At 50.0% G+C, this 12508-nt stretch overlaps 1 protein-coding gene across 1 annotated transcript in view; it reads left to right on the top strand.

Annotated features, from left to right (window-relative positions):
* SEL1L3 (SEL1L family member 3) overlaps positions 1 to 12508 on the top strand; it is a 115334-nt gene that overhangs the window by 69512 nt on the left and 33314 nt on the right. The window contains 3 exon segments of the mRNA XM_021101079.1: positions 3740 to 3859; positions 6361 to 6501; positions 10528 to 10590. Of these exon segments, the coding sequence (XP_020956738.1) occupies positions 3740 to 3859; positions 6361 to 6501; positions 10528 to 10590 (324 nt within the window).

Genomic DNA, 12508 nt, shown 5'->3' with positions numbered 1-12508 from the left:
TGAGGCCCGCTCATCACTGGCACAGGAGTCTTTCCTTGACCCGGTTTCTCTCGGCTTCCCCAACCTCAGTTGTCAAGAACCCCTGCTTGGCCTGCCCACCCTGGAAACGCCAAGCTTTGGATCACACGGTGCTGCCACACCTCCCGGTCCTGCTCAGTCTCCTCTGCCTGGTGTGCTTTCTCCACGCCACCCCCCCCCCCGTTCTGGCTGCTCCCCCCTCCTCCCACTGGAATGCTGGGCTCACATGTCACCTCCTCCTAGGATGTCCCCTTTGCTGGGCTGCCACAGCAGCTGGGCACATCCCTGCCATTGCTGCGGTGGGTGCTGTGTACCCACTCTCAGAGTTGACTCTTCCAGTAGACTCTGGGCCCCCCTGTCTGTTCCCTTCAGTGACCCCAGTGCCCAGCGCTGTGCTTAACATGTAGTGGCACTCACTGTTTACTGGCGGGATGCTGGACGGATGCAGGTGCAGAGTATCCGGTAATGGACATGAAGGGATACGAGGTCCTGTTGACTCCCTGGTGCTTTTTCTTCTTCTTTTTTTTTTTTTTTTTTTTTTTCCTTTTTGGCCTGCACCTACGGCATATGGAAGTTACAGGCTAGGGGTTGAATGGAGCTCCAGCTGCTGGCCTGCACCACAGCCACAGTATCCCAGGAGCCGGGCCACATCTGTGATCTACACCACAGCAACGCCAGATCCTTAACCCACTGAGCGAGGCCAGGGATCGAACTCTCATCCTCATGGATGCTAGTTGGGTTCTTAACCCTCTGAACCACAATGGGAACTCTGCCCTGGTGCTTTTTGATGCGACCAGTGTTATTGTCGACAGCAAGCACCTGGGCACTTGCTTTCAGCTCTGCCTCTCTTGCCCGCAGCCCCGCTTTGTATGGCGCATCCTCCATTGGAAGAACCTTGCCCCTCCGTCGCTACTGCTGGTATTGCTATAGCCGCTGGCCTTCGCCACAGCCACAGCCACACCAGATCCGAGCCATGTCTGCCACCTACACCACAACTCACGGCAACCCAGACCCTTAACCACTGGTCAGGCTAGGGATCGAACCCACAACCTCATGGTTCCTAGTCAGATTGTTTCCATTGTGCCACGATGGAACTCCTCCTCCATTCTACTTGAAATCCCACAATGTTAAGTTTCATAGAGAAAACTTACACTCCCCCATGGGGAGCCAAACATTATAGCTGATTGTAAACAGCCTAAGACGCAGGTTCTTCACGGTGGTGGCCACAGGCCCTGAAGGAAGTGGTGGTTTAAGTGTGGACTCTGAAACTGCTTGCGCCTGAGTTCCCCGGGCGCTGGCTGAACATCATACTTCACAGCTTCTGAGCATGCAGATGCTCTGGAAAATGGGAGGCTGCCAGGGAGGCTTTGCTTCCCGGGTACGAAGTCCAACCATATCCCTCACCCTCCTCACCCCCTCCCCGCTCTTCCCTCTGCCCTGCCTTTCCCGAGATCGATGGCCAGCAGCTGGCACGATGTGAACGCTGCCCCTGTAGCCTGTAGGCTGAGCAGAGAAAAAGGAGGAAGAGCCCATGGAGTGTCAGGCTCTGGGACGTTGTGGGACCTTCTCTGACACTGGGTCCAGGGGCATTTGAGGACTGTTGGCCTGCACTTGGCAAAGAACCAATGAGATAGAGAGCCCGTGCCCAGACAGGGTTCCAGGACCTTCCCGCTAGAGGGCTACATCATCAGAGCCCTGGTCTTTGGAGTCAGGCCAACCCGGCTTCCAGGGCCAGCTGCACAGCGTGGCCTCAAGTTCATAGTCACCTGCTGAGCCTTAGTGTCTTTGCCTATAAATTGAGGGCAGTGATATTGGGGTCCCCACCCTGTCATGAGGATTAAATGAAAAAGTTTATGAAACACCCCGCACATAGTTGGTTCCATCAAAGGCAGTGAACTTTGTCATTGTCCCTGTGGCTATTTGTTCGATGTCATCTCAAGGTTGGACATCCAGCAGGAATTGATACCTGCTGGGTTCTGGGTTCTAGCGAGGTCCCCAGTCTGCTCCCTGTTGCTGCCTGAAAGGGACTTCCGGCCCCACGCGGCCACAGTGGGGGAGGCTGCCGGGCGACCTCCTCGGGCGTGGGGCTGCAGACGAGGCTTGTGAATCTGAGTTCTTTTTTCCACCGACAAACGGAGAGAGGGTCAGAAGGGAAATCAGGCCGGCTCCTTGTTCCCTGAGGCTTCTCTCCCCGAGCTCATCCAGATCCAGTTTCTCACCACCTGCCTGCGGTCTGCTCGGGGCTGGGAAGCCCTCTCCAGCCCCCGCCCCCACCCGCAACACTGCGCGGGAGCCCGTCGCCCCCAAGGGGAGGCTGGGAAAGGAGAGCGCTTTTTTGACCCGCAGCTGAAATGTATACATAAAAATGAGTCTTTATTCTCTTCAAAGGAGGCCGATACCTGGGAGGCTGTGTGCAAATTCAAACGTTTTGCGAACTTTCCCCCTTGGGCTCCTCTTTCACCCTCCGCACGTTCTTCCTCACATCCTCCGAGTTAATGTGCCCCTTCTTTTCAGAGTCGATTTAATTTTGGGAAATTGCCAAAAGATATCGGAGGTTGAGCCGGCTAAATAAAAAGGGTTAGTCATGCAGGATAATAACACTTCGGGATAATAAAAAAAAATAAGGTTAGACTTAGAAAATATTGATTTACCTTTTTTGATGCTGTGGGTCTGGCTCTGAAATCAGCACGGCAGTGGACTTCTGAACGAGCTTGAGCGATAGAAGTGGCAGTGGAAAAACCTGTGTCCTCTGGAGGCAAACGCGTCCATAAGAACAAAAAAATGCCCATTTAGATACGGGGCATGTGATTCACTCATTTTAAAAGAATTTGATCTTCTGGCGTTGCAGACACACCTCATATTTCAATTATGCATACCGTTTTTACTTGAGCAAGTTCTGCTTGAAGAATAATGTCATGTCGGTAAAAAGCAAGCTGGTTTCTTGTTTCTTGGGTGGGGGGATGATACCTTAGGTGTTGGAGATTAACAGATACACGTGACTATATATAAAATAGCTAAGCAGCAAGGACCTAACTGTATAGCACAGGGAGCTCTACGTAATATTTTGTAATGACTTATAAGGGTTATTATTAATCTGAAAAGAATATATGTGTGTGTGTGTGTGTGTGTAACTAAATCACTTTCCTATATACCTGAAACTAGTGCAACGATGTAAATCTATGATAATTCAATTTTTTAAAAAAATTTTAAATTTAGGAGTTCGCATCATGGCGCAGTGGTCAACGAATCCGACTAGGAACCATGAGGTTGCGGGTTCGGTCCCTGCCCTTGCTCAGTGGGTTAACGATCCAGCGTTGCTGTGAGCTGTGGTGTAGGTTGCAGACGCGGATCGGATCCTGTGGCTCTGGCGTAGGCCGGTGGCTACAGCTCCGATTCAACCCCTAGCCTGGGAACCTCCATATGCCGTGGGAGCGGCCCAAGAAATAGCAACAACAACAACAAAAAAAAAGACCAAAAAAAAAAATTTATTAAAAAAAAATTTTTAAATTTAAAAAAGAATAATGTCATATACCTGAAACTAATTCAACAATGTAAATCTACTATACTCCAATTTAAAAAAAAGTTTACATTTAAAAAAGAATGTCATGTCGTTTGCATGCCCATAACATTTATTCTCCCTTCTTTCTTTTCTTCCTTCCTCCCCCTTCCCTCCCTCCCTTCCTTCCTTCCATCCTTCCTTTCTCCCTGCCTCCTTTTTTAGGCATATGTTGAAACAATTAGACTAAAGGATGATGAAATACTCAAGGTGCAAACCAAAGAAGATGGAGACGTCTTTATGTGGCTGAAGCATGAAGCTACTCGCGGCAACGCGGCAGCTCAGGTAACACTGCGGCCGAGGTCTTGAAAAGTCTTTCAGCCACGATAGGCCACATTATGCTGCGGTAACAAAATATCCCCAACCCAGTGCCTTAACCCAACGCCAGTGTATTGCCACTCACGCTCCCCATCCGTTGGGGGTTGACATAGGCTGGCCTCTCATAGTCCTTAGGAACCCAAGCTTCTCCGATTAGACCCCTAGGACGGAGCCTTCACCAAAACACGTTTCCAAAGCCATTGCAGCAGGGCTGGCTCTTCATGCCTCTGTTCGGAAGGGGCACAAGTCACTTCTCACTGTTCATTGACCAAAGCAAGTCCACTGGTCCCTCCTGACTTGGAGGGGCTGGAAAGGTGGTCCGACCCCACACCCAGAGGAGAGAGTGCCGTGACATGAGTGCTTATGAGTGCTGAGATTACCATCAGACCTTCCTGTGCATCAGAAATAAAATGAAGCATCTTGGGCTGCAGGAGGGATTAGATGGGCCTCGAGAAGAAGGCCACGAACTCAGCCAGGAGAATAAGAGAAAATCTGTGTGGCATTTAGACCGAAAGGATCCACCCTGTCTTTTGGATGGACTTGTAAGGGGTACAGGAAAGGCTGAGGGCTGGGAGGATGTCCCCTGCCCTAGCTGGCCTCTGGCCCCGATTTCACTAGGAGGGAAAGCCCTTCCCAGAGCCGGCTGAGGCTGATGGCACTGGAGGGAGTAAACCTCCTTCCCTGAGGAGGGACTCAGCGTTTGCTTTGTGCTCCTGGTGAGCACACAGGTTCCGGAAACACCTCTGGATCTGCTAAGCAGAAGGAAGAGCAGAGATGGGAAAGAGAAAGAAAACCAGGAGTTGCTGCCGAGATAGTGCAACAGGATCGGCAGTGGCTCTGGAGTGCAGGGACACAGGTTTGATCCCAGGCCTGGCACGGTGAATTAGGATCTGACAGAGCAGCATCTGTGGTGCAGGTCACAACGGTGGTTCCATTCTGATCCCTGGCCTGGGAACTCTGTAGGCCACAGGATGGCCAAAAAGAGAAAAAGAGATCTCAAGTAAACAAGCTAACATTAGAAAGAGAGAGGAGTTCCTGCTGTGGCTCAGTGGTTAACGAATCTGACTAGGAACCATGAGGTTGTGAGTTCCATCCCTGGCCTTGCTCAGTGGGTTAAGGATCCAGCGTTGCCATGGGAGTGGCCCTAGAAAAGGCACAAAGACAGAAAAAAAAAAAAGAGAGAGAGAGGGAAGGAAGGAAGGGAGGGAGGAAGAAAGAGAGAAAGAAAGAAGGGAAGGGGAAGAAAGAAAGAAAGAAAGAAAGGAAAAGAAAAGAAAACCAAAGAACAAACACATTGACAAGCAAATACCAGAGACCCTGGTGAGACGGGTCTCCTGTTCCTCCAGTAGCATCTCAGAACATGCTTTCCTGTAAGTTATAAGGTTTTTCTTTTGCGGGGTGGCGGGGAGTGGGGAGAGAAGGGAAGGAGATGATAAGAGAAGGAAAAAGAAGGAAAGAGAGCGAGGGGCCCACATGGGGCCAGAATGACCACAAACGGTGCCTGTGGCTCCTCCTTGAGGTCTGTCCCAGCCTGCAGCCTTTCCTCCCGGAAAGGAATTGCAGGGCCTGGTTCTGGAGTGCGGCGGCCAGAGCTGGGTTCTGGGCGCTCCGGAGCTTTGCACGAACTTTCCTAAGGACGGTCGCTTCTTTCCTTCATTCAGCAAATCTTTGTTGCAGAGCTTCTGTGAGTTCCTGTTGAATTCTTCTGGGTGGGGGCAGAGGGGACAAGAACAGACAAAGAACATCTCGAGGTCCCCACCCCCAAAGACTCTCAGACTCCACCGAGTCTGATGGTGGAGCTGGCATGTGGACAGATGCCAGGAGAGGAGGGGGCCGATGCTGTAGGGAGATGCCCTAACTGATACGGATGCACACAGGCCTCCACGCCATCCACTGGGCCATGAGGACACCGCCCAAAGGAGAGGGCATTTGAGGACAGGAGACCGTGTGGCTGTTGGTCAGTTTCCATCCAGCTTTCATCCATTCATTCACTCAGGGACACACACACCATTTCCGACTTAGGATTATATACACAAGTTCACCCATGGGCTCTGGTCCCCATTAGGAAGATAACGTGTCTACCTAACTCTCGGTTCTCAATATCAAAACATTTTATTTTATTCATTTATTTATTTTGTCTTTCTAGGGCCGCACCCGCAGCATATGGAGGTTCCCAGGCTAGGGGTCCAATCAGCCTACGCCAGAGCCACAGCAACACGGGATCCGAGCTGCACCTGCAACCCACACCACAGCTCACAGCAACGCCGGATCCTTAACCCACCGAGCAAGGCCAGGGATTGAACTCACAACCTCGTGGTTCCTAGTCAGATTGGTTTCCGCTGCGCCATGACGGGAACTCCAATATAAAAACATTTTAAACTAGATTTGCCTACCCCCACCCCCTTTTAGAGCCTTATATAGTAAGCATGACAGGAAAGTCATTATTCTAAATTGCTACTGTCTTGCAGCAACGGTTGGCCCAGATGCTGTTCTGGGGCCAGCAAGGCGTGGCCAAGAATCCCGAAGCAGCCATCGAGTGGTACGCCAAGGGCGCCCTGGAGACCGAGGACCCCGCTTTAATATACGACTATGCCATCGTCTTATTCAAGGTAAGACTCGCTCCATTTGTGCTGAAATTGCACAGTTCTTATCAGACTTCCTGAGCGGTTTCCCGCAGGCTTGCTGGCAAAGAGGAGTCCGTACCAGAGGAATCTGAGTATCTGCTTCTCTTTCCTGATGGAAAGGGGTATTTGCTGAAAAGGCACAATCAGAAGCAGTTTCCTGGTCTTGTTTTTAATCATTCATCTTATGTTTGGCACCTGGATTCCCTTTGCTTTTGCAAGAACGGCAGCCTTCTGGAGGAGACACCCATATTTTAAGGAGTGGTACCCAGCCAGCCGCTCCCAAGGCGCCGTGAGTTGCCACCAGACAGAGCTGTCATGGAATCCCAGCTTAGACACGGTGTGTGTTTGGGCTGGATCCCAACTGTCCCGTTGGTCATAACAACGACCTTGGCTTTAAGCCGACAGGAGAGCAGGAGGAGGGGTGGGGAGAAGATTAGCCCAGGAGACGGAGGATGGAGTTCAGATCCCTCCTCTGCAGCCATCGGCTGTGTCCTTGGACTTATCTGATCTTGTAAGACAATGGCAATGACCACAGGTCGAATGAGATCACCTAAGGAAGCGGCTTCAAAACTATAAAATACTCTACAGAATAATAATAGTTCACACTGACTGATGCGATGCTTATTACCTGAGGTGCCTGTAGCAACACATTCAGTCCCCATGATAACCTTGTGAGGCAGGTACGTCCGTGTATCATGACCGCTGTTTATATGTGTGTTAACAGCGGCTCAGAAAAGGTCTGTAACTTGCCCAAGGTCACGTGACGGGTCCATTCCAGACCTGGGACTAGGATGCAGGCAGTCTGGCTTTGGACTCTGTGCTCTTCGCCCTCAAACAGAGACACCAATTCACCAATCTTGGAAAAGTAGAATGCTGTTGGCAAGCTTTCTGCTGGGCAGGAAGACCCTTGGCCCCTGTGTCCAGACCCCAAGGAGGCAGCCACCCACATCTAGCAAGTGTCTTCAAAGACTTGGGCAGGTGCATCGCCAGAACCACAACTGTGGCCACTCTCTAATTAACAGCCATGACTTTGGCTATGCTTCCAGCCCTCCAGAGTCTTAAAAACCTATTGGTTGTTATGGTTCCAAATTTAGAGCCCAGACGTTTTCTTTGTAGTCGTCAAATCAACATAGAAACGGTTTGACTCTTAGCCATATGCCAATGCATTTGTGTGTTTATGCAATAAACGCCCCTTCAGGGCTGACAAAATGCCAGACGCTGAGCATGGACGGACAGATGGATGCAGGAGCCACATCCCTGACCCCAGGGGTCTCACACCCTCATGCGGAAGGCGGAGGACTGAGACAGGCACCCAGGAGAGGAGTCCATCCTCCAGAGTCGGGGCGGCCACTGCCCGAAGTGCAGAGACGCTAAAGGCTTGAATTGGACATTACTGCTGCCCACGAGGAGGTCGAAATCTAGAGGGCGAGCCAAAGACGAAAATAAATGACATGGGAGGTGACAGTGTTTCTTCAGGGTCTGATTTCCCAAACCTTAAAGCCTTTTTGGTTTTCCTGCCTTCTAACTTACCTCTGCGTGGACTGAAGGAAGTCTCTTCCAACATCTCAAGGCAGATTTCTACCTCTGGCCAAAGTTGGCTTTGAGTGTTTTCCACGTCAAAGAATCACATACAAAAAAAAAAAAAAAAACCAAAACGAATATTCCCAATATCCCCAAAGTGAGGAACAGTAAGGTACACTTGGCATATTGTCTTGTGGGGGTTGGGGGTTTATTGTATTCAAAGATGAGGCCACAATGATGGCTGTAGTTTTGTGCAAGACGGTCAGCTCCATCCCATTTCACGTCCACGAGAGGATGGAGCTTCGACTTTTACAGCAGCCACTGTCCCCCATGCATTCATTCAGTGGGTAGTTATCGACCACTTACTCTGTATCAGGACTTGGCATTTCTCTCGCTTTAGCAATTTCCAGTACGACTCAGATTTCTGTGTAGTGTATAGCCTTTGTGCCTGAAATCATCCCACTTTGGATTACGTAGTGGTACCAGAAAATCCCTGGCCTAGACATCGGAGTATCTGAATTCTAGTTCTTGGTCCAATTGTGAGGTTAGTCAACCTCTCTGGGCCCCGTGTTTTTGCTTTGGGGTTTGTTTATTTTCTTTTTTAGGGCCGCAGCTGTGGCACATGGAGATTCCCAGGCTGGGGGTCAGATCAGAGCTGTGGCCGCTGGCCTACACCACAGCCACAGCAACGCCAGAGCTGAGCCTTGTCTGTGGCCTACACCATAGGTCATAGCAACGCTGGATCCGCAACCCACTGAGTGAGGCCAGGGATGGAACCTGCGTCTTCATGGATCCTAGTCAGATTTGTCTCCACTGAGCCACGACGGGAACTCCTGGGACCTGGTTTTATTCCTTTGGAACAAAGCAGTTGGAGAAGATAGACTTTGAGTGCAGTCAGGTTCTAACGTTCTAGCATTCTGGTCATTCTGATGCTTCCCTGAAGTCAAAAAGGTTGTCTCGTTGCTCCATCCAGTTACTCCAAATAGCCTTCTCGTCCTTTTCCCTTTCCTCTCTAATTAAACGAAGTAATGGTGCACTTCTGAAAAATATTTTCATCTTCCACTTTGCTGCAGCTCATCGGTTTTATTAAATAGGTAAGTGAAAGTCTAGAGGAAATCCGACTTTCGTGTATGTAATTTCTCCTCGATTTGGAGTCACGATTTTACTGGGGGTCCTGAAAACTGTAAGGACAAACACATCCTGCAGCATGGTTTCTGTGTCCTGTAAAGAAGTTACAAAACATTTATCTTTCTCGGGATAGAAATGAAAATACACGGGGGAGGGAGTTCCCTCTCCAGCACAGGAGTTAAGGGTCCAGCACTGCTGCATTGTGGCACAGGTCACAGCTGTGACTTGGATTCGATCCCTGGCCCGGGAACTTCCATAGCAAGCAGGTGTGGCCAAAAAAGAAAAAAAAAGAGAAAGAAAATCTACAGGACATAGCATGGCATTTATAAGCTTGGTCTCTGGAGCCTACCCGACTGGATTCAAATCCTGCCTCTACTTATAACTCGCTGTGTGATTGTGGGCAAATTTCTCAGATGCGAATGACAGCACCACAGCTGGAGTTGAGTTAAGAGCCATATTCATTGAAAAATCGTCTCACATTATATTACATGTGACCCTGTCAAGTGCTGAGTCTGAGACCAGGAGGACTCTGGGGGGTGTGAGTCAATAGCAGGCTCCAAGTGAGCTTGGAAGCCTGGGGTTTGCATCCTTCTCCTCTTGCCTGCCATCTTCACGGTCAGACCTGGGTCCGAGAGCCCTCCGGAGACCCTCCTGCCCACCCTCAGACCCAGCATCTTCCCACGGGGTCCTCCAGATCCCTCAGTGTGGAATCCAGAGTTCCTTTCTTATAACGAGAATCCCCAAAGCCGTTTCTCCCTGTAACGTACAAACCACCTCTGCTGGAAAAACTTGATTTTGCTGGAGGAACCCTATCAGCTTGTCAGCTTCTCAGGCAGCCAATTCCTTCACTGCTGGCTCTCGAGCTGGCTCTGAAGCCCTGATGTGCCACTGTGGGGACTCCCACAAGGACCCTGGAAGGTTGCAAAGGACAGCCTAAAAGCTCTTGACTGTCCAACGCAGATAAAGTGCTTTATCTGGCTGGCCACCTAGATAATCCCCAGAGAAACGCCACCAGGACCACCTTATCCATGGCTTCTCCCAACAGCGTCTGTGGATTGACCAAAATGTGATCCAGTGGGTGATAAACGGGGGGTTTGGTATGGATGTTAAGCTGAGAGCGTGAGGTTTATTGCCTCTGTTTTACAAATGAAGCAAAATAACGGTGATGAATGTTGGTGATCCAATAAGGATGCCGGGATCGTGGTTCTGCCTATAGAAATCTCCAAGATGAGGTTTTTACTTGAGAAGGCTGGGGCTTTATTTTGAAGCATCATTTATCGGATACTGACGGATCTGTGTGATAGTGTTGTGTGCACTCTGGGTTTATTTTCTTCGTGATCATGGCTGTTTATCGTTGTTTAGGGTCAAGGAGTGAAAAAGAACAGACGGCTTGCCTTAGAGCTGATGAAGAAAGCAGCTTCCAAGGTAACACTTGAGCATATTGTCAGACAGAAACATTGCCGCCACACACACCCACGCTCTCACGAGTCGCTGGCGAGTAAATGGCCAGCCTTCTGAGGAAGGTAGAAAGGCGGAGGAGGGGGCACTTCTATCCTGGCTCAGCGGTAATGAACCCGACTAGGATCCATGAGGCTGCGGGTTTGATCCCTGGTCTCTCTCAGTGGGTTAAGGATCCAGCGTTGCCGTGAGCTGTGGTGTAGGTTGCAGATGCGGCTTGGATCCCGCCTTGCTGTGGCTGTGGTGTAGGCGGGCAGCTGTAGCACCGATTCCACTCCTAGCCTGGGAACTTCTGTACACCGCAGGTGCGGCCCTAAAAAGGAAAAAAATAAAAAAAATAAAAAGCTGTGGGGAGGGAGGGGTCGCTGGCTTTGCAGTGGTTAGTCATTTTTGAGCTACAACTCCTACAGAAACCTGCACAATGGGGATGGCAGCATTCAGAAGCCCAACTCACTTGCCAGTCAGTAGAACTCAGACCAAGTTTGTTCCAAGGCTAAAATTATAATCAAAGGCTGCCCTGATAACGAGCGGCGGCGGCAGTGGGGGCTCCTTGAAATGCAATGGGTATAAATGCCATTGAATCAGGAAAACCAAAGCCTGGTTCCTCTGAAGTTAACTCTGTGGTATCCAGAGCTCATTTGCTTCTCTGGGCTTTAATAAAGGGGCTGCCTATCAAGGGTATTGCCCGATTTAGGAAATTATCTTCCTTTTGTCACTCTTGACTCTTCAAAGTTATCGTCAAGCCAACTGGTTTCAATATTGGCACTACAGAGTAGAAGGTATAATACCGCTTGTGAGACACACACACACACACACACACACATGCATGCACACCTGCATACATTTCTCTGCATGCAAACACACCTCCAATGCGTGACACCCACACGGGCACACTCCCATGTGCCTGCAGACAGATTTGCAAACAAATGGATCCATAGAAACCACTGTAATTTTACAGCCTCCACGAGGTCCTTGAGAGCCCTTCAGGTTCCTGAGTGTGCTTTATCCCCAGGGCTGCTAATATTTGCCCCATCAACCAAGACTCCCAGAGTAACCTTGGTGATTTTTCTTCCTCATTCCCTTCCTTTAGGGAGCTCAGCAGGCCTTTTTTTTTTTTTTTTTTTTTTTTGTAGAACAGGAAGTTCAACGTGGAGTAAGAGCCCTAAGGCTTTTTCTCCACCTAGGTGGTCTCCTGGCAAGCGAGCCGGGAGAATGGAACCCCCCTCACCACCCCAAGCACAGGCCCGCTCCCACCCTGAGACAGGCTATAGGGCAGAAATAGAAAAGCAGCTTAATGGTGGCCACCGAGGGCATAGATTCCAGAGCACCTGAAAGCGAGGCAGGCACAGGGCTTCCTGGCAGGTGTGAAATTTGCATCTCTTTAGCCATGCTGGTGGTGAATTGTTGTGTAAAGTGCTTTATTTGGCATGTATTTTTCACAGACTGTAGATGAATACTGGAGGGAATGCAATTTTATGACCTGGAGTGGTAAAATTCTTAAAAGAGTTACAGGATATGCTCACTCATTCACTCCACGGGGAGCTTTTAAACCCTTCCTCTTTGTCAAACCCTGTGATGAAGCACAAGGTCTGATTTGGGAGAATTAGTTCAAAGTCACTTGAAAGTAAATCTGTGAATACAGCTGTCCAGAATAAGGTGTGAGCATTAAGAAATAAAACAAGGAGTTCCCGTTGTGGCTCAGTGGTTAATGAATCCGACTGGGAACCACGAGGCTGTGGGTTCGATCCCTGGCCTTGCTCAGTGGGTTAAGGATCCGGCGTTGCCGTGAGCTGTGGTGTAGGTCACAGACTCGGCTCAGATCCCGAGTTGCTCTGGCTGTGGTGTAGGCCAGTGGCTGTAGCTCCAATTCGACCCCTAGCCTGGG

This window comes from Sus scrofa, chromosome 8, assembly GCF_000003025.6.
Source record: "Sus scrofa isolate TJ Tabasco breed Duroc chromosome 8, Sscrofa11.1, whole genome shotgun sequence".
Classification (NCBI taxonomy): Eukaryota; Metazoa; Chordata; class Mammalia; order Artiodactyla; family Suidae; genus Sus; species Sus scrofa.
The sequence above is the reverse complement of the archived record's forward strand: the minus strand, read 5'-3'. Positions and strand labels throughout refer to the sequence as shown.